General features: G+C 44.8%; 1 protein-coding gene across 5 annotated transcripts in view; it reads left to right on the forward strand.

Annotated features, from left to right (window-relative positions):
- The window catches only part of AUTS2 (activator of transcription and developmental regulator AUTS2), a 1,103,682-nt gene that overhangs the window by 1,061,049 nt on the left and 17,088 nt on the right, over positions 1-25,545 (forward strand). For 2 of the 5 annotated variants that reach the window (XM_057695932.1, XM_057695933.1), the window contains exons 7-11: positions 15,771-16,242; positions 17,488-17,741; positions 18,791-19,011; positions 20,677-20,721; positions 23,708-23,803. In XM_057695932.1, coding sequence (XP_057551915.1) covers positions 15,771-16,242; positions 17,488-17,741; positions 18,791-19,011; positions 20,677-20,721; positions 23,708-23,803 — 1,088 coding nt within the window. Of the gene's footprint in view, positions 1-15,770; positions 16,243-17,487; positions 17,742-18,790; positions 19,033-20,676; positions 20,722-23,707; positions 23,804-25,545 lie in introns of all 5 variants that reach the window. The other 3 variants (XM_057695931.1, XM_057695934.1, XM_057695936.1) reach the window with 3 other exon arrangements.

Here is a 25,545-nt window from a genome sequence, read left to right on the forward strand (position 1 = left end):
TATGGACTTCCCTAGTGGCACAGTGGTTGAGAATCTGCCTGCCAATGCAGGGGACACGGGTTCCATCACTGACCCAGGAAGATCTCACATGGCACGTAGCAGTTAAGTCCATGTGCCACAACTACTGAGCCTGTACTCTAGAGCCCGAGAGCCACAACTACTGAGTCCACGTGCTGCAACTACTGAAGCCCGAGCACGTAGAGCCCACACTTCTCAACAAAAGCTACTGCAATGAGAAGTCCGCACACCACAACAAAGAGTAGCCCTGCTCACCACAACTGGAGAAAGCCCACACGCATCAATGAAGACCCAATGCAGCCAATAAAGTAATGAATGAATTAATTTTTTAAAAAAGAAAAGAAAATACATCATTTTTCTACATAATCTCCTTGCTTTTCAATACACTTTGCCCATCTGTCAGCAGGCTTCCATATTCCCTCATTAAAAAATATTCTAGGCTGAGCTGCGAGCCACGGATGTACCGCTGTCTTCACTTCATCAGAAGTGAATCTTCATCCTTGTAGGTCTGCTTTCAGGGGACCAAACAGATGAAAGTCCAATGGAGCAAGATCGGGGCTATAGGGAGGATGCTTTAAGACCTCAAAACGAAGTTTCTGCAGCATGTCGACAATGGGGGCAGAAGCTTGCAGATGTGTACGCCCTCAGACCACAAAAAACGAGTCACTGCGCACTGCTCTTCTTTCATGCAAATCATGAATGGGGCATCCATTTTTGCTCGCACCACAGTTACAAATGAACTGATGTAACACATTCACACCTGCACAGCAGTGACTGGGGAGACAGTAGCCTTGAACAGAAAGCGCTGATAAGACTGCAGCGAACAGAAGTTTTAATATAACCAGAGTGTGGATAATTTTTCACTCACCCTCATGTATATAATAGTTTGCACCTGCTAATCCCAAACTCCCAGTCCATCCCTCCCAGAACCCGCTCTTCCCCTTGGCAACCACAAGTCCGTTCTCTGTGTCTGTGATGTCTGTAGACTACTTTAGATCCAGCATGTAGACCATGGGCAAATATCTAAAGAAGCTTTACCTACCTTTGATTATTAATATATATCTCTCTCCTTTAACATTGTATGCTTTTGATTGCCCTGGTTTTTTATTATGCAAAACTCCGAAACTGTTAGAATCTTTTATGATTCAAAATAGAACATTAGTTTTATTATATATCGAAAATGGATCCTTAAGCTTCATAATGGCTTCCAATTATTTTGCATTTGTTTGTTATATACTGTTATTTTATTGCAGTATAATGTTCAATTATGGAAACGACTCCGAAGAGACATGATTTTTCAACTTAATGTGTAATTGTTTATTGAGCATTTTTCTCATTATAGTGATTTTTTTCCCCTTTTGAATTGCAAATATAAAAAAACTTGCATAGATTTTGTAAATTGATTATTATGTGGCTAAAGAAATCAAACATTTTTCAATGTTTGCTCACTCTATGGAAGGCATTGCGTTTGGGATTGAATAAATGGGAAGATTTTGAGATCCCTCCTCCACCTCTCAAAAAATTAATTATGTGTATTAAAACACCAATAACAAAATATAGCAAATGCCTAGTGAGTCCCACGGGCATTAAGTATGTAGAAGAGACGTTCCTCAGAGGGCTCGGGTGGTCGCCAGGTGTGGCTGAAACAGGACTTTGATGGGTGGGATTCAGAAGCACCGGCACGTGTGAGAATGGAGAGAGCACGGAGGTTTTGGGTGGTGGGTGGTCAGGAGCAGAGGGAGAGTGCAGCAGGGGTCGGCCGTGGTGAGGGGGTGGGAGTCTATTCTATGTAAGATGAGAAGCCATTGGAGAGTTTTATTTTATTTTAATCTATTTTTTAATGAAGTATAATTGATTTACAATGTTGTGTTAATCTCAGCTGTATAGCAGAGTGATTTTGTTATACATATATATAAACTTTCTTTTATATATTCTTTTCCACTGTGATTTAAGATAGGATATTGAATATAGTTCCTTGTGCTATACAATAGGACCTTGTTGTTTATCCATCCTGTATGTAATAGTTTGCATCTGCTAACCCCAGCCTCTCAATCCTTCCCTCCCAACCCCATCCCCCTTGGCAACCACAAGTCTGTTCTCTGTGTCCCTGAGTCTGTTTCTGTTTCATAGAGAGGTTCATGTGTGTCATATTTTAGATTCCATATATAAGTGATATCATATGGTATTTGTCTCTCTCTGACCTACTTCACTTCCCATAGTATTATAATGTCTGATTGCATCCACGTTGCTGCACATGGCATTATTTCATTTTTTTTCGTGGCTGAGTAATAGTCCATTGTGTATATGCACTGCATGTTCTTTGTCCTTTATCTGTTGTTGGACATAAAGTTGTTTCCATGTCTTGGCTATTGTGAATAGTGCTGCTATGAACATGGGTGTGCATGTATCTTTTTGAATTCAAGTTTTGTCAGATATGTGCCCTTAGTTTTCCGAGGAATCGCCAATATTCCATAGTGGCTGTGGACTGTTTTAAGGAGGGGATTGACAGCATGATCTGATTTATATTTTAAAAGCTCACTGAGGCCACTAAGGAACAGCAGATTCTATAACCGTTGTTTTCTTTGTGTTAAATGGCATTATATAAGCAGCGTTCACGCCCAGCCACTGATTCCTGTTAAGGCGGAATGAAAACAGGTTGATCTGTGAGTCTGAGCTTCAGTGATGGGAATGGAGAATCCAGAGTGGGAGGGGATGGGCTCAATTTTAGTCCTGTTGCACTGGGGATGGGGATCTAGGACAACCAGGCAGACGTGGTCCTCCAGCTATTGAAGAGGAAACAAACAGATGCCATATTACCTTTCTTTTACCTTCTGTTTTGAAAACATCTCTGAACATAAAGTTGAGGTATTTGCGGGCGGGCTTAAGTCATTGTGACAGTATGTGTCCCAAGCCTCAACCTCATTGTCTGACAGCATTTCCCTTCCACAATTATGGTTCTAACTGAGAGGAGGTACTCTTTTGGTAACTTACTCGAGCTGCATCTCTATCCAAGGACAGTTATAATTTCCCACTCTTTATTTCTAGAGGGTGATTTTAAGCATTTCAGATTGGAAAGGTGACTCAAGCAGAAAGGCAGTTTCAGAGCTCAGAGTGCTGACCTTACACCATGGAACCCAGTGGGGTTCCAGTTTCTAATAGGCTAATGTCATCCCCGTCTTCACTGCTTTCCCAAACTTTATAGACATGTAGCTTCAGATTTTATACTTGACCATATTTCCTTTTCCTGTGCTACAGTGAAGACTGTGAAATAATGACAAGTGATGAAATAATGGCAACTGAAAATATAGCAAGGGATGTTTTTTTCCTAACAAGCATTTATCACATGGGTTGTTTATAGAAAGTCAGTTTAAGGATTGGTTGACTTATCCTTTGAAAAAGATAAAATATTTCGAATATAGGGAACAGCACAACACGCCTCTCAGTCCATTTTTAAAAATCTCTTTCAACTTCACAAAAATCGCAGCTGGGAATAAGCCAACTCACTTCGTTTGTTCCTAAGGAAAATTATACCTATAGTCATCTGGGGTAGAGATTCTTAGTTTGTAACTCTTGAAGATGTGGCATTGATTAAAATGTGTACAAACCAAGGAGTTAGTGTTTATTAATCTACAGGTGAAATATTTTAGAAGGTTGGGTTCTGGAGAGGTCAAGGAAAGTAAAGAAATGATGTTCTCCCAAGGAGTGTGCTCCCAGTACCTTATTTGGGAGCTCATGGATTCTCAGAAGTCATCCAGTCCAGGCCCCTTCCCACTGCGTGACTAACTCCTCAAAACTTATGTCCTGGTCATTCAGTGTCCTCTTGGACACTTCCAGTGAGAAGTAAAATAGCACATTAGCTTGTTCCCCCATACAGCAGTCCAGGCTGTTTCAGGTTGAACGTTTCTTCTACAGTTATATTTATGTCCTTTGGTCCCGGTTCTGCCCGTGGTACCATTTGCAATAGACCTAATTCCTCTTCTGCATGACAACCGTGGGGTCCTTCAAGATGGCACATGGTCGTGCTTTGGGCCAAGACTCTCTAACTCCCTGTTCTACATGGTGAGTGATCCAGGGAACGTGCATGGAGCCAGGATGGGAAACGTCACCACGAGTGGGAGCTCACTGCTGCTGGTTCCGTGCTGGAGGTGCCTCCTGATCTGGTGGACAAGACAGGCACCACCCACCACCCCACCCCTGCAGCAGCTTACGTGCTGGTAGAGAACCCGCCCGAGGAAGGCATGCGGGAAGTTATTTCCAGGCATGGGTCTTGGGAGATGGAGGCATGGCAGCATTGGCAGCCTCGCGAATGGCACCCTGTCAGCTGTGGGGTTCCCGAGGCTCTTTAGCACTCCCAGCAGTGCTACAGAGCAGTGCTTTGCAGACTTGAACATGCACGTGGATGGGGGCTGTGAACTTAACTTCCTAACAAGACCCTCGGTGATGCTAGTACTGCTGGAATAGCGAGCTTGTGGAATTCATCGGAGTCATGGTGTAAAATGGAGGACAGTTTGGGATCAGAAAGGCCAGAACTTACTGAGAGAAGCTGTCAGAGTCCTCTTTTCTCTGCTCCTTCTCCCTTAAAGAACCAAAGGCTCCGTGATATCAGAACAATCGCATCCTGCACGGATTCACCCTAGCAGCATGCGTGGTGCTCCCCCATGAGCCAGTCAGACGGGCCACAGGCTGTGCAGCACCCAGTCCCCAGGGTCACAGCAGGTTGTTGGAACAGACTTGGGAGCAGTTTTGTGCCCTGTGCTCAGGAGTCCAGACAGGCATGTCTGGGTGCTAGCGGCACACGCATTGCCGAAGGACACGTGCCAGTGCCCGAGGCAGAGCCCGCTTCTCACGCGACCTTGGAGCTCAGGATGAGAGTGCTCCTTGGAGTTTTCCAGCCACTCTCTGGGGGAACATCTGATGACACTCTGCTACTCACCAAGTGACAGCTGTGTGAATTTGGTAGAAAAATGACTGAGGTCCCTGATGTTCCTCCTGTGTCCTAACCCCACCCCCCAACCCCCTCCCCAGCTCTCCTGGCACAGGAAGAGCCCAGGGCAGAGCGGTCCACCTGCCTTGGTGCCTGTGATTCCTTCTTCCCTTCCCTCCAGAACAGAAAGACTTTGTTGCCACTGTGAGAAATCTCAAAGATTTGCTTTACTCCTTCCTACTAGAGTAACTTGAGACCTTCCTTTTGACGCCTGGACCCTGACGGGAGGATGACTTTGAGGAAGTCAGTACAGGGCTGTCCTGTAAGGCTAGGTGCCTCCCATTTTAGAGGGATGGAGTGGGGGTACTCTCGCAGGCTCTGCAGCAGTGTTGACGGGAACGTGGGGCAACCGTAGCTTGGCGGGCACACCACACACCACCCACCACAGCCCTGCGTGCAGGGGGTCAGGAAAAAACCTGGGGGTGGGGCGGTCCAGGGAGCCGAGGAAAAAGCCTGGGCTACAATAGGTGGAAATTCCTACCTGCCAACATGGCATACCCCACCCAGCCTCTCTACCAAACGGGTCTCAGTGATTGTCTAATCTGTGCCTGAAATCAGATGACACACAGTCAGAGTGTACAACGCGGGAGGGGTAGGGTGACTGATCACATTTCAGGAGGTCTTTGGTGCCGGCGGCTTTTATCTTTGTCCTTGAGAAAACAATCTCTGGTAAAGTACAAAGTGTTGAAAATAGGGTTTAACCTAGAGCCAGTCACTTGCCAACTTTCATGGGCGCACGAAGCTTTCAAAGGGTGAATGTTATTAGGTAGACGCCTCATTCCATAGCCCCCGAAGCATCGTAAACATATTGATACAACAGACATGCACAGATCCAAGAAAAACTGCTTATTCCGTTAAGAGATAAAACGGCAAGGACACATTACAGCAAAGAATTGCTTGCTTCAGAAGGTGACCAGGGGCAAATGACCCTCACGATGTTTGCCCCTTCTGGCTGCAGACATGAAGCCGTGAGCCGATGCCGTTCAAAGTTAGCCGTGGACAGCAGTACAGCAAGGAAGGCGGCAGATCTGTAAACAGATCTGTGAGCCTCTGTGAGCTTGACAGCTTTTGAGTCCTCTACTTGTACTTAGTAACGAAAATACTGGAGGGAGGGCTGCCTTCAGAAAGATGACACTCTGTATTCCTCCCCCATATCCTCACTTGATTGTTCTTAATGTGAAAGGCAGGATGATTAGATGCTAGGAAGACTTTTTTTTTTTAACCGAACATCTAAAGGTATAATTCATGTCAGTGCCTTGGTCCCACCTCTTGGAAATTTTCCAGAATAAACCAAGGGCCCGTCTCCTGGTTGTCTTTGAGTCTAAGGAATGTGTCCTGCGGCTTTTACTGCACATGGGCTTCGTCCTTAGGTTGGCTCCTCACTCAGGAGCCCGCGTGTTTTGTTGAAAATCCTCTTAGAATCCTTTTCCTGCTGGGACCCCTGTACTGGTGTACAGACACAGAAGCATCATGTCAAGCGTTGAGTCATCCTGGTTGTGCTTGGGGTGAGCACGTGCAGAGTCCACCGTGTCACATGGGCACTCGGTCAACATCCACATGAGGCTGAGGAGGACAGACCGGGAAGCTGAGACCCACAGCCGGGAGTGGGCGGCAGGGGCACGGGCGAGGGAAACCAGGCAGGGGCTGATCTCGCCCAGAGAGACCTGCTGGTGAGCATTGAGGCTGGCCGGAGGATGCAAGGGAAAATAATGGGAATGTGTCTTTGAGGCCAAAACACGAAAGCGTGGGCTCTCTCCAAAACTGGCGTTTGGAGTTTTTGCAGTGTTCTGGGAAGCGATTGGAGACTTCATCCTTCATGTTTTGTCGGGTCTCTACACAGCCCAGAACATGATTCAGTTGATTTGGGCCTAAGACTGATCGTTGGAGCCTGTGCAGCAGGAAGTGTCACAAAGTGCCTTACCATGGGTAGCTCTGAGTCAGTAAAATATAGTAGCTGTCTTCATTAGCTCTGGCTATCTAAGCTTCTCTCTGAAACTTGCAGATAGCAGACACTGAAGTGAAGGCCACAGGTTTCCAGACTGCTGGTTCATGTGTTTTCCCTCTGTGTTCTGCGTCCTCAGCTGCCAGCTCCTGGAAGGCAGGGGTTGTTCTTTATTCATCCTTGTATCCTCAGGACCTCGCCCAGTGCTGGGCATATGAAGTAATACTAATTCCTTTTTCCTTGTATGAAGGGAAAACACAAGGAGAATTATATATGACCTTGACATTCCTGGGTTTTTTAAAGACTTTGTAATCCGCCCATCTCCACCCCCAGTAGATCACAGCCTCTTTCATCTCTTTCTGATTTTGGTCCTTCCTCAACATGGTCCTTCATTGCTCTTATTTGCCAGAAGCTACAAGACAGAAAATGTTTGCAGGCCCAGGTTGACCTGCAAAGGTGCCTCGTGCTGTAGGTGGAAGCCATTCTGTTGGGCTCTAGTCTGAACAGCCAAGGTTAATACTCCCCTTTGAAGGCAGAGGTTTTGGTCATAAAACATCAGGAACATGGACATCCTCTTAAGGATGGATGCTTTTGGGTGTGCGGTTTACAAGGAATAAACTTGAATCAAGTCTAAGTGTGCTCAACTGCAGTCTGTTGACTTTCCTTTAATCCCTGTCAGATTAACCCCTGTCCTAGGTTAATCTGGTAAACTCAATGCTCTCCAAACTAGCCTCTCTAAGAACAGCAACCTCTAATCTGCTGGGCTCCAAACAGCTTTCCCCGTGGGCTGCTGGTGTTTTGGCAGATGCAATGGCTAGTTTTTCCTATTTAGGATTCTGCTTTTACTAGGTAGGAACCCTGGAGGCCCTCAGAGGTTTGTGATGCAGACTTCAGCCCAGAGCTGAGCCTCCCAGATGGTAATTAATGTTTACACAAAATGACAAGCACAAAATGGAATCTCTTTGAGCCCTGCCAAGCACCCATCATCCCCCTGATCGCCCACTCTCGCAGTGTTTGAAAATTAATTTGCCTTGAACAAACAGTGGGCTTTCCTCAATTTATTTGTACAGTTTCAGAGACCGAGAAAGAAGAGCCACAAGACTGAATGTCATCCCTCCATTCGTTCGAGTAATTGAATCTGCTAAGGGAACAAACTGGTCTCTTTTTAATGATTTGAAGAAAAAAGGGAGAAGAGGAAAATAAAGAGGAGTGTAGGTTAGAGAAGGTAGATTGTTTTCGGACAAACACCATTGGCGTGTAAAGTTTTAGAGGTGGCACCTAAAACATGGGGGGAGTTCAAAGTATTGGTAAATGAATTCAGCAATGCAGTTTTCGTTTTAATAAGTATAAAACATGCAGCCTTTGCTAAAGAGGAGATTTTGTCTGAGGTCACAGAGCAGACAACAGAAAGTGTGTTTAAAGAATGGATGTTGCTAGTAGCTTGAAATAATGGCGTGTAGATTCACAGGAATCTGACGCTTCTCTATGTCTCTGGGCTGTTTGGTGTTGCACATTTCAAGATTTATTAATGTTCCCACTTCAATTTAAAGTCTAGGTTCTTTTTCTTGTTTGGCTACAATCTTCATTCTTTCCATGTGGTGAGGCTTTTGTGGCTCTTACATGTGGACAAATAAGTAGAAAAGCTAACTAGAAGATAGAATAATTTAAAAATAGGACCTGTCCAATTTTAGATGATATGGATCAAACTTTCAAAAAGGTACAGATGGATGGATGGGTAGATACATTGCCTAACAGCCAGTGCCCCCGAAGGTTTTCCTGATGCCTTTCAGGCCGGTTCATGTTTGCTACAATAATGACCCTGTAGTGGGCAAGCCCTCTTAGGGCTTTCTAATCAAGTGTAAAGACCAGAAGCGCAGAAACTAGCCTTGGGAGAGTGTTTCTCCTGCTCCTCCCCCCGCTTCCCTCCTCTTCCTTCTCTGTCATCAGTGTTCACCGTTTCTTCTCTGTTCAAATACACCACGTAGAACCAGTTAGAAACACTGAGGAAGGCTAATACACACCACATCCTAGCCACATTTCTGAGAGAGAAATACTTATCTGTCCTCTGGGTGAACAGATTTTTTTTAAAAAACTCCATCTCGTAGGTAAGGCACTTTAAAGAGACTTGAACAATCACTTCCTGGTTGGCTTCTTTAAATGGTGGAGGTGTATTGTCCATGAAGGAACTCTTTTTAAAATATAATCCCTTTCTTCTCTTTTACAATAGTAATACATATTCACTATAGAAAATTTGGAAAGTTAAAAAAAGCACAAATTAAAAAATTTGAATCAATGGTTATTTCTGGCTGATGGGATTACAGTTAACATTTTTTTCCTTTGATATCAGCTTTATTTTCCTTGTTTCTCAAAGGTTGCACTTAACATTTTGATGTGTATCTTTCTAATCTCTTTTTTTACATATATGTATGCATTTACACAGATAACTTTAAGTATTGAAACCATATTGAAAATAATGCACTTTATTTTAAAGTAATTTTGTCATGAAATATTTTCCATGAAATTAAATCTTTTTCTACAGTAGTTTTGGAACACCAGCCACTTATTTTGTGCTATACATTGTGGAACACACTTAACATGACTTTTTATTTTCCACAGCAACACTTTCAGATAGTTACTGCATTTTTTTAAAATAAATTTATTTATTTATATTTTTGGCTGTGTTGGATCTTCATTGCTCCATGCAGGCTTTCTCTCGTTGCGGCTACTCTTCGTTGTGGTGCGCAGGCTTCTCAGTGCCATGGCTTCTCTTGTTGCGGAGCACAGGCTCTAGGCGCTCGGGCTTCAGTAGTTGTGGCACACAGGCTCAGTAGTTGTGGCACACAGGCTTAGTTGCTTCAAGGCATGTGGAATCTTCCCGGACCAGGGATTGAACCCATGTCCCTTGCACTGGCAGGCGGATCCTTAACCACTGCACCACCTGGGAAGTCTAGTGGCTGCATTTTTGCAGTAAGTTATTGGACTTCTAGAAACAGAGCAGTCCATCACAGGGCCATAGTGTATCAAATCTCAACCCCACCACCCCCAGCGCCTTTGTGTAATGCAAGAGCTATTTTATAATACACTCTTATTATTTATTTAATTTCTGGAGCAAAATATATGGTTAATATGCTTATCTATACACAGTTTTTAAACATATATAAAGCCTTTAATGAAATGTAAAGGAGAAACAAATAGAAATTTATAACAACATAATATGTTTTAAGTACGTAGATGCCTGCTTACATTAGAAGACAAGAAAGGTCAGATGCTTGAATCTGTATGTAGAAATATGGCTGTTGTGGTAATTCGGATACCAGGATCAGCCTTACCATTGATGTCATGATTTTCCCAAGTGATGAACAACTCAACAGCAAGACATAACACAGCAGGCATAACAACATACAATAGTTGCATTCCTAGAAAACCCAGTGTGTATTAAAACCATGCAGAAAATTATTTTCTTTCTTTGCAAAAACAGGTTCTAGGTTTTTCAGCTGCACAAATGTTCGCTCATTGTGTGAGGTTTCCCTTCATATCATGGTACATCTGATCTCCCTGAGAACCACTAATACCCTCCAGTCATTGTGGCAGCCAAACATAAGCCAACAAACTTTGAAAACTCCCCCAATGGGTGGTCTCCTCTAAGAGCTACCTCTTCCATGGCTTGACCTTTAACTCCCCTCCCTCCCTCCCTCTCTCCCCCCCCCCGCCCCATTTATTTATTGCATCATAAAACACCTTCAAACATAGATTCTGAAAGCATTTGGGGGGAGGGGGATTATGTTTCTGAAAATATAGGCCCTATAATTTTCTTGTTAGGTTCATTCCCAAGTGCTATATGATTTTTGTTATTGTAAAGGGGATTCTTTTTTATTTTCACTATTGCTGGTGTGTAGAAAAGAGACAGATGTTTGTGGCATTTCTTTATTTGGATGCCTTACTGAGCTCTCTTCATTAGTTCTCATATTTTTTCACCTGGTTGTCTGTGTTTTCCAGCTAGATAATTACATTTTTTTGTAAACAATAGTTTTGCCTCTTTGGTTGTAGGTTTGCTATTGGTTTTCAATTTAAATGACAGGAATCATTAGCTTCTTAAAGGTTTAGTCTACATTGTCTGTTAACACGAAATGCACCTGGTACCTTTTTTCCGTTGAGGGGGTGTTAATATGCAGTCATTTTCCAGTTTACTTTTATGATCGGGTTTGTTTGTTTTTAAGTCAGTTTTAGTAATTTATATTTTTCATAAAATCCATTTTCTTTAAAAAATTATTAGTATAAATGTGTGCATTCTAATTTCTTATTTTATATACCCTCCATGCCTATGCGTCATACGACTATTCAAATTCCCAGTTTTGTTTGCTTTGCTTTTTTTCCCTTGCTCAGACTGTTTTTAAACATAAGACCAATTTTAACATTTTTAACAGGTAACATGATCACATGATTCAAGAATTTAAATATGCATGTGTGCAGACAGTAAAATACCCCACCCCCCTCAGTTCCCTGTCTCTCCAGTTCTTACTCCTCCCAAGTCCCCAAACAGGTAACCCACTGCTATTGGTTTCTTGGGTATTCTTCTGGAGCTTCTTTATCTATAAAGTAAAAATGAATATTTATTCTTTTCCATTTTTCATAAATGCTAGCGTATGCTCTGCATTGCACATATAGGGTTCCTTATTCATTTGCACAGCTGCAGTCTTTTCTTCTGTATGGATGTATGAAATTTATATGTAACCAGAACCCTAATGATTACATTTGAGTTGTTTCCAACTGTTTGATTCAAATCATGATGTTGTTTCACTGTGTCTATAGATCAAATCCTTACCTGCCAGGCCCAGGGAACTGCATTCGTTTTGTTTTGTTTTGTTTTGTTTTTGGCTAAAAGTTGCCACATTGCCCTTCACAGAGGTTACAGGATTTATATGCAGCTAGTTATAGTAAAAGAGAGCCCATTTCTCCCAGAGAATTTGTATCCAATTTGTAGCAAAATCAAGCACATTTTTCCTAATATACCCTTAACTTTAAAAAAAAAAAAATTATTGTGTTTCAGTCAAGTTTGTTGAGATATAATTTACATGCAGTACATTCAGCCTTTTTACTGTACAGTGTAATTCAGATTTGCATATCTTTTATTGTAAGCGTGATGTTATTTTTACAAACACAAAAGAGAAATTTTAAAACCCCAAAATGTAATGAATAAAACTTCTAAATAAAACTAGTCAATTTGCACGTTCTTATTTCTTTCAACCTCAGCACATTTCTTCCTTTGGCATATTCAGAGCACACTGGGCAATACCAAACAACAAAAAATTTTTTTAATGTGTTCTTGCCAATTTTGGAGAAGCTCAGTAAGACAAATGGACTGTCAGGATGGAAGAGCTTAACTGGGAAGAAGCATTTATTGAATAATTGAAAGGAAGAGGAAATGCATTACCAATAAGCCACAGAAATGCATGGCGCCTAACCTGTGCCTCAAGACCGGAGTAAATGGGAGGTTGTAGAACAGTTTCAGCCCCAGAGTTCTTATCAGCCTTCCAGCCTGTCGCTGCCTTGCTTATAGGTTGCAGCACCGGCATTGATGGACTGAGGATAGCTTTCAGACTGAGCTGAAGGGCTGTCTTCCAGCAACCCTTTGTAGCTTTCCTAACCCTTTGCACTATCTGGCTGTACTTAAGTATTTTAACCGAATCCTGGATTTATCATTACCTGCTTTGTTGCAGGGTTTTTGCTTCTCCAGGGGCAGCATTGGGTAAATCAGAGAAAACGCACTTAGTGGTGGCAGAGTTAGGACTAGAACTCTGCTTCTGGTTTATTAAACAGCAAGCAAGTTCCTTAACTTCTCTGGGCTTATTCCCCATCTAGTCAGAGAGGGTTGGATAACATCCCTGCTACTCACAGAATGGTCCAAGCATCAGCATCACCTGGGAAATGCTCGGAAAGGTAGGCCCTTGAGCCCCACTCACCCCCAAAGTTGCTAAATCCAAATCTGCCTTTGAATCCTGTCTTCGGGGGATTCGTGTGCACAGTAAAGTTTGAGAAGTGCTGGGAGGGTCTCCCAGATTCTGGTCTTCTTCCAATAGTCTGTGCTTCTTGGTTCCCAGAGCCATTCATCACAGACAGTTCCCTACCAATTTGTAGGGTTCGCTAGAGGGGGTTTTGGTCTTACCTGTGTGCCTTGTTGATCTTCATGGACAACAATGAACCTGCCACAGTCTCGGCAGCACTCCCCAGACTCTAGCTGGGTTTGGGTTGGTCCTGAGACAATGCGACAGCAGAGGAGACATGAGAGCCAACTCTGTTTGCCTTTACGGAGCCGTGGGAAGCAAGCCCAAGCCTGCACTGTGCCTCCTGCAGACTCGGCTGTGTTGTCCAAATTCTAGAGGCTCATCAGATAAAGAACAAGGAGATAAATATAGTCAAGCTAGATAGATGAAACGCTTGTCTATGTATTTCTATTTTGCTTCCATACTGGCATAAATAAATTTAAATAATAACTTCTGGGTAGTGTCCCTTGGAAAGGAAACTTTCTTTTATGTCAGAGAGAAACTTTGTCTGGACATTGATTTTCGGAGGGAGGTTATGAATTTGAATGTAAACTTAACGAGGTAGAAAACGTTTATGTATTTACTCCTCACCGTCCCCATCCAGAGAGAACAAACTGGTACAAAAGCATAGGAATGTATTCCATTTTGTACGTTTGCCATATTTGTAACAAAAGCATAATAATCTTCAACTAGCTGTCAGAGCAGGAAGAATCCCAGCTTAGGTACCTAGAACCTCTCATCAAGGAAGTTCTCTTTTTTGTGTGCTGTTAGGATTTCCAGGGCGCTAGTGCTCTCTTCCCAGACCTAACTAACCCAGCCTGCAGTGTATGAAGCCTGTGGTTTTCGGTGAGCTCATATAATTGCTATGGAAAATCTTGTGAAAATGATAGAAAAAGCAATGGAAGCAGCGCCAGCATCCTGAGATCTGGGTGTCTGCAGATAAGGGGTCTTTCTTTGTGACGTAGGAGTTCTTGTGGCTTGTTCCACACCAGGAACTTGCTGTTCTCTCGCGGCCCTCAGGTTTTGAAAATTCATAAAATGTCCATTTACCATAAGCAGAGATCTTCCTAGGAAGGCTCTGAAGCCAGCACTGGAGGGAAATGCATGTGAGTAGGATGTCAGAAGTCTAGAGTTACTTTTCACCAGCTCCATCGCAAGCTTTATCCTTTCGTACCTGAGCCATGTGAAGAGGGGGCTTTCTTGGCATTCTGTTAGTGTATTCATTCCACACTGGTGTGTGGGGCTTGAGGACAGACAAGTTCATATTAGCTGAAAAATGTGCTTTGTTTATAAACCCACTGTTTGTTTCTGCTTTTGTGCATGTTATGGGTTTGATCTGTTCTACTAAAAGAACACTGAATATAATGGATTGCTTTGATGCAAATTCCAGGGAAGAGAAAATGACAAGTGGGTATACTTAAGAGGACATCAACAGAAACTAATAGAACCAGTGAGAATACAATACCATGTATTTTTCACACTTGATAACAGTGAGATTAGAAGAGAAAGCTCATGCCCATGTGGTAGTTCATTTAGGAATACCTGAAATACACCCTCATTTCAGAGAATATTGTGATCTATCCTCTTCCTGTTTCTAAGCTGTGTAATAATAAGAGAAAAGGATTTTTTTTTTTTTTGAAAGCACAAAAATGTGGGAAAGGTAATTTCTCCCCCAAGATGTATATAAAAGTACTTACTTGTAAAGAAGTTCACCTCGTTGTATTCAATGCCATGTTTGTCTTCCATTATTCTGTGAGAGGCTTGTATGGAGTTTGACTTATGGGATAATCAGGTAACCCCTATACTAGATGTGGCATGGATCTTTTGACCTTTGGAGGGAAGCATACCTTTCAGATTCATATAGGAATTTTCACATTCATATCTGTTGTGTACATTTCATTAGTGACTGTAGAATTTGACTTACATTTCACATCCAGGCTTGGTCTTGAGGTCCAGCTTCACACCCCTTGTCCTCACTAGGCTAAGGACTCCTGCAGTGGTCTAGAGGGAATTCTTTAAAAAACTCAAGCATGTGTAGTTGACAGTAAATTGATCTAAATTCATGTGTACACCTTTGATCTCAAACGCTGGGATCATCAGTGAGCAGTAGGAGCTCTGACGATTGACCGGAAGTTTAGCCCTTGCTAAATAAAAAATTATTTCTCCAAATGTCAGTCAGAATGGAAAGGAGAAAGGAGGCCAGGCCGGGAAGAGACATCTGTGGGGCTAAATAACGTTGGCTTCGTGTGCTGCTGAAAATACTTCTCCTTTGTATAGTCAAGAACTATATTTGTGTGTGTTTTTAAGCTCTTTATTGGAGTATAATTGCTTTACACTACTGTGTCAGTTTCTGCTGTACAACAAAGTGAATCATCTGTGTTTATACATATATCCGCCTATCCCCTCCCTCCCGCAACTCCCTCCCACCCTCTCTCTGTCCCACCCCTCTACATCATCACCCATCATCGAGTTGATCTCCCTGTATATTTGTTTTTAAAGGGGAGAATCCACTTGTTGGCTGTTGTTTCAGAATTTTGCCGCATAGAAGACTTTGTCAAGATTAAGGAAAACATTCACTTTTAGAGTCTGGTGGCCGCCGCTTCCTGGAAGGCCGCCTCCTCTGGCCGGTGGGCCTTTCTCCCCCAGGAACACGGCTGCTCCCCGCTGTGGAGACGGGCCGGGACCGGGACCGGGCCGGGTCGCGTGGCAGGGCACCGCTGCCCCGGGCCGGCGTCGGCCTCCACTCACGCGTGTGCCTGTGCTTTTCTCTCCGCCCCCCGCACAGATCCGGAGCTCGGCGTCGGCGCGCTACCCCAACACGACGGCCACGATGCGGGGCCCATGGTCCCCAAGGTGTCGGGTCTAGAGAGGAGCCAGGAGAAGAGCCAGGACTGCGGCAAAGAGCCCACCTTTGAGCCCGTGGTGCCGAAGGAGCCCCGCCCGCAGGTCCCGCCGCCGCCGCCCCAGCCCCGGGCGGAGCCCCCGCCCCGAGCGCCCTCTCCGGACCCCGCCTCGGGGCCGCGCGCCGAGCCCCCGCCGCCGCCCCCGCGCCCCGGCGCCCAGCCGCCGCCCGCGCCCCCGGAGGCCCCGCCGCAGCCCGCGCCGCCGCCGCAGGCGCCCCGGCCGCCCCGGCCGCCGTCCCCCGGGCCGCTGCCGCCCCAGGCCCTCCCGCCCGCGCAGGCCCACCCCTCCGCCCAGAGCCTCCCCCAGCCGCTGTCCGCCTACAACAGCAGCGGCCTGAGCCTCCACAGCCTCAGGTGAGCCGCCTGCCCGCTGCCGTGGTCTCGCGCGGGCGGGCAGGGGGCCGCGGGCGCTGTGTTCTCCGCGGGGCAGGGACGGAGGACGGGAGGGGCCCGAGAGGCAGGGGACGCGGCGTCTCCCGGGAGGAGGGCGGGATGGGGCGGCTTGAGGATGGGTGATGAGGACCTTGCCAAGAGCTACGTTCCTACGGAGGCTCCCGAGCGGGTGAAGGCGGGGAGGAGAAGAAGGTTCAAGGAAGGGGGAGTTGAGGGTGCCGTGCCCCGGAGCCCCACCATTCCCTGGTCAGGGGCAGGGAACGGACACTGAGGGGGGTCCTGGGATGTTAAGAGAGTCTAAGAAGGGAAGCTCCTGGCCTCCCTGTCACATCTCCCTGCAACTCCAGGGGCGGGAAGATGGGGACCAAGGAGGGATCTGGTCCGAGGCGTTTCCATCGTGATTTCCTCCCTCCAGGTGGGTCACAGGCGTAGAGAAGAAACTCAGTGGGTTTAGGGAAAGAGGAGGTCCTCCATGGAGATCCAGGCCCTCTTCTGCCTTGTCTTCTCCAGATTACAAAGGAAAGTTTAAAAAGTAGCACGAGGAGACCTGCAGGGAAGAGGGAGACGGAGACCCAGGGTGCAGGGCCCAGTGGTGCCCACCCCTGCTTGTCCCAGGGCTTGTCATTCTAAGCCCCCACGCTTGGTGACTTTGATAGTGCTTTCCTTGTGACAGCCTGGTGACTGTGGCGGTTGAGGGCCTTGCTCTTTCCCATCTGCAACAGGGCAGGGAAGCTGCCTTTGCTGGGGCCAGGCCCATCTTCTGACCCCAAGGCCGAGTCTGTGGCCTCCAGACCATAGAGGTGATGGGGCACCTGAGCTCTCTGACTCCCCCTTCCCTGTGCTTCTTCATTCAAGAGGCAGCAGACAGACCGGGCGAGCCCAGGTCACCATGCTTATGCCTCTCTACTGATGTTGCCCTATAGGAAGTGTGGCTGGTGCAGGTGGGAGGGGGCAGCTGTCTGGACATGGTGATGGGCGATGGCTTGGAGTAGCAGCCCCAGTTGTGCTGTGTCTGCAGTCATGGAGGCAGTGTAGAGGAGCTACGATTTCAGCAGAGGCTCTGTGCACACAGGGGAGAAATGGAAAATGGACGGAGCAGGAGAAAAAGTGGTGACTGACTTTGGGCAGGGAGATAGGGTTTTTTAAGAAAATAACTTGCTTACCTCTTTTTTTTTTTTTTTTTTTCCCCTCTCGGTATTCCAACAGCAGTAGCAGAAGCAGCACTCCAGCGAAGACTCAGCCCGCCCCCCCTCACATCTCACACCACCCCTCGGCCTCCCCATTCCCCCTGTCACTGCCCAACCACAGCCCCCTGCACAGCTTCACGCCCACCCTCCCGCCCCCCGCACACTCACATCACCCCAATATGTTTGCCCCTCCCACTGCCTTGCCTCCTCCACCACCTCTGACATCAGGGAGTCTGCAGGTGCCCGGACACCCGGCCGGGAGCACTTACTCAGGTAGGATGGAGGAGCTGTCCCAGCTTCTCCGTGCTCCCACTCTCCCTTCCAGAGGCCTCACCTGCTGTCTCTGTTGTCCCTGATGGCTAGGTTTTAGCCACTCACGATTTTCTCCTTTATTGTATGTCTTCTTGTAAATCTTTCTCCGATTCTCTGGGGGCTGAGATTCAGCAAAAATATGTACCAACACCCATCCCACCCTGGCACAACCGTGTCCTGGAATCGGACACTGCCAGAGAGGCTCTTCTGACCAAGTCCATCCACTAAGCGGTAAAGCACAGGTCGTCTGGGCCCTGGCACCTGGACTCACATTAGCTTGACAAAAGCCCTCCACATCCCATGTCTCTTTCAGGTCACATCCTTGTTAGTTAAATAAGGCCTTCTACCTTGGGTAGGGAAGAAGATGCACTTTTTGTGGCCACATATCCCAGAATGTTAAGGGCACACCTAGTGCTAGATATTGGGTTCTTTTCTCCTCACCTGTATTAATCAGGTCAAGTGGCACAACTTTGGGTTCGTTGTGGCCAAGTTGTACCCTAATACAGAGAGCTATAAAGCAGAGGTTTAGTCTGGAAGAGGGTGTGAGGGCTCTGTCGTGGCATGTTGCCGTATCCACAGCTCACTTCTATTAGTCAGTCAGTCACTGCTCTTAAGCACTTAAATAGGTTCCTTTCTTAACCCTCGAAACAAACCCACAGCACAGGCAGAGTTATTGTCCCTGCATGATAGATGAGGAAACTGAGGCACTCGTGGGTGATTTGCCACACCCAGGGTCACTCAGCTGGCAGGAAAAGAGCTGAAACTTGACCTCTGGCCATTCGGCCTGGACTCTGTCCTTGGACCGCCTGTCCCTGAGAGCCGAACAGAGACCAGAGAGTGTGACTGGGCCTTACTGTCCTCCGTCTGCTCGGCTGTCCCTTTCCACTAAGGGCCCCGCTGCGCTCCTGAGAGCCCTGTCGCCTTGCCTAGTGACTACTTGGATGTCCTGTTCTCAAGGAAATGACCATCCCAAGAAAAGGTGTCACCCTCTTCCTGTTCTTCTTTTCCAGAGCAAGACATCTTGCGACAGGAACTGAACACACGTTTTTTGGCCTCTCAGAGTGCTGACCGCGGGGCCTCCCTGGGCCCCCCACCCTACCTGCGGACCGAGTTCCACCAGCACCAGCACCAGCACCAGCACACACACCAGCACACGCACCAGCACACGTTCACGCCCTTCCCCCACGCCCTCCCGCCCACCGCCATCATGCCGACGCCAGCACCTCCCATGGTGCGTACCCCAGGCAGACATGTGAGGATAAGTAGAGCGCGACTCTCTTTTTACACAGCACGGTGGGGTTGGACCAGGCCGTCTGGGCACAGGAGGTTGGCTGGGGAGCAACAGCTGTTTGCGGGGGGCTCCCTTGGCCTCTCCCATCTCTGCTGGAGAGAAGGGGATGCTCCCTGCTCCAGGCAGCACGGACCCAGGGCCTAAAGTAGGAACTCTTTTCCAGACTGTTATTTGTAGCACTGTGGGTGGAATTTCTTCCAGATGCCCTCAAAACGGTCACATCCAGTGTTGGTAGTTAACTTCTTAAGGGTGATTTTGTTTTCTCGAGCCTCTTGGGGAATTGCCACCAGATATAAAAATGTATCTGTCAGTGTTCTGCACTAGCAAATAAATGCTCACAGAATCCTGGGATGTCTGGAAGGGCCGAGGAGTGAGAGAGCCGTCAGTAGACGTGGACGGCACTGGGTACCCCTGGTCTTTCCTAAGCCTGCTTCATTGGAGGTGTTGTATTTCCTGTATTTCATAAGACAGAGTCCCCAGTCGGCTGGAACCATGAGCCTTGCAGGGTCCAAACTCGGCCTTGTGGTAAGAGGGACCACTGGCAGTGACACGATCTTGGCCTTGACTGGGGACTAGCACATGCTGGGAGGACCAGTTAGGATTGCTTCTTAACTTGGGAACTGTAAGGAATAGTACCATATTAGGAGGCTGAGTATTCTGAGATAGAGGCCTGGCCTGTTCGTAGCAGTAACTATTAAAGTGTTTTACTTACTTAATTTTTAATATTTCAGGAAATATTTGATTTTAAGGCAGTTAATATAGGCATCATGAGGATAGATTTGAATTCCGTGATTCACCGAACTTTGCATCCTCTCCTCCCTCCCCCTCCCCCATTTTGTTTAACTTAATTTTTTTTATATATATATTTCAAAGTTTATTTTATAAATTTTATTTAGGAGAATATCAGAGGTGAGGCCTTGGGACCAACAATTTGTCCTATGATAAATCCTGTGTCTTTTTTCTGGATGAACTATACTTCTCAACAGTTATATTTTTAAGGACCTGTTATCTGGGGAAGGAGTTTATACCAGTCTGAGTGAGCTGTTTCACAGATACGTTAAATTTAACCGAGGGGAGTTACAGCACAGGATGATGATGACATTATTTAGAAGAAATAATGGTATTTTCTCTTTTCTGCTCAAAAGAGAGGTTCTGAGACCTCGCCCAAATTGCCTTGTATTTGGGGGTAATACATTTCAGAAAACAGCTGAATGTACAGTTCTGCCAAAGTGAAGATGAAAATGGAGGGAATTCTCTGGATAAATCAGACCCACTGCTCACGTCTCTGATTTATCTGAACAATTGCCTCTTCTCTCCAGTTTCAGATGTTTGGTGTGTGCCAATCTCTAAATATAGCCTAGAAAGAAAGCCACTCTCGTGCGGCCACAACCTAAACGCACTGAATGGGTTTCCACTTTGATGTTCCATTCCTGTTGATTTCTTGTCAGAGTGACTCAGGAGCTTGGGATGGTTTCGTATACAGTGAGGTCACAGTCTGATGGCAGCGTGATGGCAGAGAAGCTTGCTTAGGGCAGCCTCCGCTGAAGCAGTGAACAGAAATGTAGATTCTTTAAGTAACTAGCTTTTGCTTTGATCCCTTTACAGTTTGACAAATACCCAACAAAAGTTGACCCATTCTACCGGCACAGTGTGAGTCTTGCTACCATGCTACCCATTTAATGTAACTGCTTTTCCATTTTTTGTGCTCTCGCCACAGATCAGTAAATGACTAGCAGCCTTCCTTAATCATCTTTGCAAGAATTCCCATTGCTCCTCGTCAGTTTGGATGCTTGCTTTTGTGACGTTTGCTTTCAGTAAAGATGCAGTATCATCTTCTGAATCAAAAGATCATAAGCACTCCTAAGACTTTAAAGCAAAGGTGGGCTTCCCTGGCAGCCAGGCCTCTGTCCTGCAAAGTGGGGCGTCCGCGGTTAACCCTTAGAGTTTCAGGAGACTCTGAAATTCATCCTGAATTATTTCCTCCAAAGAAGGAACCTTATCTTTTTAACTCATGACTTCAAAAAGCAGACTTTCATGTCTACACTCTCGATCCCTTTTCCTCATGCCTGGTACTGTTCTCCTGAGCTCATTACAACTGCGAAGAAAGATGTCATTTAAATAAAAGAAGGTCTTGACATTGAAATGCAGGATTTTTTTTCTCTCTAAACTCTTTCTTTATTTAAAAAAAAAAAACCACTTTTTTTTTTAAATCGTTTCATGCAATTTTAAGAGTATGGTCTGGAACTTCAATTGGCACCAACCTAAATTATATGTTTAGTGACTTACAAGATGAGGGCTTCTTTTATAACAAAAACCTTGAATGTCTTACCATGATATTTTGATTATGGAGTGTATACTGCATCATTTTTACCTGAAATTTTGCAAGTTTCTTTTCTCAACGGTTTATGTATATTTTTTAAATGAAACCAGAAAGAAGGAAGTTTAACAACTGCCTGTAGCCATGTTGATTCACCGTATTAAACTATTCTTGCTTTTATTTTTGAATAGTGTTACCTTACTGTCCAAATAGAAGTGCTACTTAATAGGTCAGCCAAGCCTGTGAATTCATTCATACTTTGAACCAGATAATTAGACACTGTGTTAGTCCAAAGCTGAGAAGTTAGCTGAAAAGTCAAGACTAGACAATGTTCAAAATCAATTACGAATTACTTATGGAGAGACACTCAGAAATGGCCTGAGGAGAGCCTCTTCAGAAAGGGGTGAGGAAAGCATATGTGAGCGCCTGGGCCCCCAAATTGTTCAGAACTGTTCTGCTCAGAACTGTAACACAAAAGCATTTTTTAAATGGACATGCAGAATCCAGTAGAGCTGTGAGTTTTCTCTTTGCATCGATTTCATGAATGGTACCACCCTTAATAATCACCTGATTTCTGCCCTTTGCCTATATTTGCCAGGTTAAAGGCCAGCTAACAAAAGCATTCTCAGGAAAGTTTAGCTGCTCTACTGGTAGCTCAGTTTACTTCCTAGGACCCCATGTAGTGTCTTTTCATATACATATTCCACAGAGAGTCCTAGATTTAAGATGGAGAATAAGTCTGCAGACCTGAATTTTTGGAAGGTTCATGTTTTATTACTTAAGTACTTCAGATTTTTAGCCAAGGGGTGGAATAGTCAGCTATGTTTGAAGAGGCTCAGTAATGGACTAGAGCAAAAGGAAAATGGTGAGAAAATCTAATTTTTAAATTGAAAACATTAAAGGAAAAAATACCCACCTGGAGGCAGAGTAATAGGAATTTGAGTGTGTTTTAGTGTGATGTATTTAATTACTCTGCTTCGTACAGTGTGCTGGGGGAGAGTTATTTCATATTATTAGTTATAGTGGATAATATATGAAGTACTTAGTCTCCCCTGTTTTGGGGATTAGGATGTTATAAGGGGAATTAAGATACAATGCACTCAAGTATCTAAAACACAACTTTAGACTTAAAAGTGGTTTTAAATGAGGGCACTTGGTTTGCAATCACTGTTTAAGTGGATTTAGTTCAATATCAATTAGTCTGAAAAAACTTTGCTGCATCATTGAAGGGAGCAAAATGAAATAAAGACCAACGGAAAAAGTCCGTGCTCTAAAAACAGGATTGTGAAATGTGGGTTTCAGCCATTACCCAGAAATAGCTCACAGAAATGCATTATTGGGAAAAGCTTGAATTATTATTGTATTTTTGACCTACTGTGCAACATAAGGGCGGGACGTTCCTAAAACATCTGTATGGTGATTTTTTCCAAGCAAAAGGAACCAGAGCGATAGAATCTCAGAAGTAGTAAATTTTTAGGAAAAGATGTGTCTGCATTGTCTTCAGTACGGCTGTATATTTCTCTCCTCCATTGTGTCCTCTGTAAACTATTCATTCAAGAAAATTCGTATTTTTAATTCAGAATCATTCTTCTCCCTCCACTGAGCGGTCAGACTGACACGTCAGGCGATTGGCTTGAATAGCCTCCAGCGAGCTTATCCATCGTATAGAAAACTGGGCAGCTCCATTGAAAGTATACTGAGTCATTTGACTTTCCCCTTCCACAGATATTTGTCATTTAGACAAATTGTCCTCTGGAACTGCCACTTACCAAACAACCTAATGAAGCAAGGATTGTGAATATTTTCTCATTTCCTCAAAACTATTAAAAAATCTAAAAGTACTAATTGAGTTTTAATGGTTTAAAATCCTGGAATCCATAAAGACTTGCTTCTTTTTTCTTCCCTTTTTTTTTTCTCTCTCTTTCCCTTTTTTTCATTTTCTAATTAACTTGTAATTTTCTGGGCATCTTATTTGGCTCAGCACCCCCTCCTGTTTTTGATATGCATTAAAATCTCCAACCATTTAGGGCTTCTATCCGATTTAACAATTAATAATTAGAAAAGCTCCCTTTCTAATGATGTCCTCATCTGGGACATCATTTGTTGGCTGATTGATTCTGAACTACTTTTAACTTTTTAAGTTAAGTATTCATGGCACATCTGTGTGATCATTTCATTGTGGCTTCTTGACTAATAGCATCAAACTGAGATTACTTGGCTTGCTAATGTTGATGTCTTTCTCTATGGGAAGGGAATTTAAAAGTATCATTTGCCTCCTACTAAAATCTTTTCTTCCCCCCTCTCCATCTTTGGCCACAGCTCTTCCATTCTTATCCTCCTGCTGTATCGGGCATCCCCCCTATGATTCCGCCCACTGGCCCTTTTGGTTCACTGCAAGGAGCATTTCAGCCGAAGGTAAGAAACCTTACAGCGAAAACACACCGGCATACTTGTAAGTGGAGCCTCGGACTAGGCAAGCGGGTAGCTTCCCATCCTCTTACCTGCCAGGGACTCGTTTTTCCAACCAAATTGACCATCGGGATTAGAGTGTGAATATTTTCTCCTAGTCCATCTAGCGTTAAAACTCAGTCAGAATTTAAATTTTCACCTGTACTACCCATGTCATCTCAGTTGAGCTAGGATTTCTTGTGCTCTGTAGAGTATACAGTTTTTTTTTTTTTCCACCAAGATTGTAGACATACGCTTCTGGTCAGGAATGGTATGAAACGTCAGCTATATGTGCACCAAGTTATCCTTGAGCATGTCCATGAGTAGCAAAGATGCAAAGCTGAGCCTTCGTTGATTTGAATGGAAGGGAGGAAAAGGTTCCAAACTAAAACTGTATCCTTCTCATTCTCCCTCATTTCATCCCTCAGCCCCATCAGTCTGCAGATAGAGTCTGCCTCCAGGTGGAGGGCAGCACCTTCCTGTCTGTACTCTTCTCCCTTTCTGCCTTCTCTCAGGCCTCCCACCCTGCTGCCATGGCCACGCCTCCCAAGGTCAAGACTACTACCATCCTTCTGTGAGATGAATTAACCTTTCACCCTTTATAATAACTGAATTCTTTTCTGCCTAGCCAGTGATATTCTCCTCCACTTGGGCTAGAGTTATCTCTGAGGGCCAAAATTAGGGCATTAAATCTCAGAACACTCTACCTTTTTGTGACTTTACATCTATTATACCCTCTACTTGATTTTCATACCAAAAAAGCAGAAGGAACCATAATTCGAAAAGATACATGTACCAGTGTTCATTGCAGCACTGTTTACAATAACCAGGACATGGGTACAATCTAAATGTCCGTTGACACGTGAATAGATAAAGATGTGGCACATAGATACAATGGAATATTACTCAGCCATAAAAAGGAATGAAATTGAGATATTTGTAGTGAGGTGAATGGACCTAGAGACTGTCATAGAGTGAAGTAAGTTAGAAAGAGAAAAGCAAATACCATGTGCTAACGCATATATATGGAATCTAGAAAAATGGTACTGATGAACCCAGTGACAGGGCAAGAATAAAGACTCAGACGTAGAGAACGGACTAGAGGACAGTGGGGGGCAGGGCGCTGGGACGTAGTGAGAGAGTAGCATTGACATATATACTCTACCAAAGGTAAGATATATAGCTAGTGGGAAGCTGCTGTATACACAGAGAGAGAAGCTTGGTCCTTTGGGATGACCTGGAGGGGTGGGAGAGAGGTGGTGGGAGGGGGAGGGTGGGAGGGAAGCTCAAGAGGGAGGAGATATGGGGATATATGTATACATATAGCTGAGTCACTTTGTTGTACAGCAGAAACTAGCATTACATTGTAAAGCAATTTATATTACACTAATGATGTATTTTTAAAAAACAGTGTATTTCTCATGTTAGTAACCATTCTCTGATTGTAAAGTAGGGAATTTTGCTGTGTGTGATTTTGGTTTTCTTTCATTGCCATCTCGTTTCAAAGATAAAGTGCGAATTTGGGGCCAGAGTCTGCCAAGATGAGCACATATGACAGTAACAAAGGCACGCTGCCCTAAAATTAGAAAAGAGGAAAAAAATTTTAAAAGCATCAGGGGCAGGATGGCTGCACCTTAGAAACCACAGGGGCCTGCGTGGAATTGCAGCTCCTGTGCTGGGTTAGATCTCCACAGGGTGTGAGGACGGCC

The sequence above is a fragment of the Hippopotamus amphibius genome, chromosome 9 (genome assembly GCF_030028045.1).
Source record: "Hippopotamus amphibius kiboko isolate mHipAmp2 chromosome 9, mHipAmp2.hap2, whole genome shotgun sequence".
NCBI classification, from domain to species: domain Eukaryota; kingdom Metazoa; phylum Chordata; class Mammalia; order Artiodactyla; family Hippopotamidae; genus Hippopotamus; species Hippopotamus amphibius.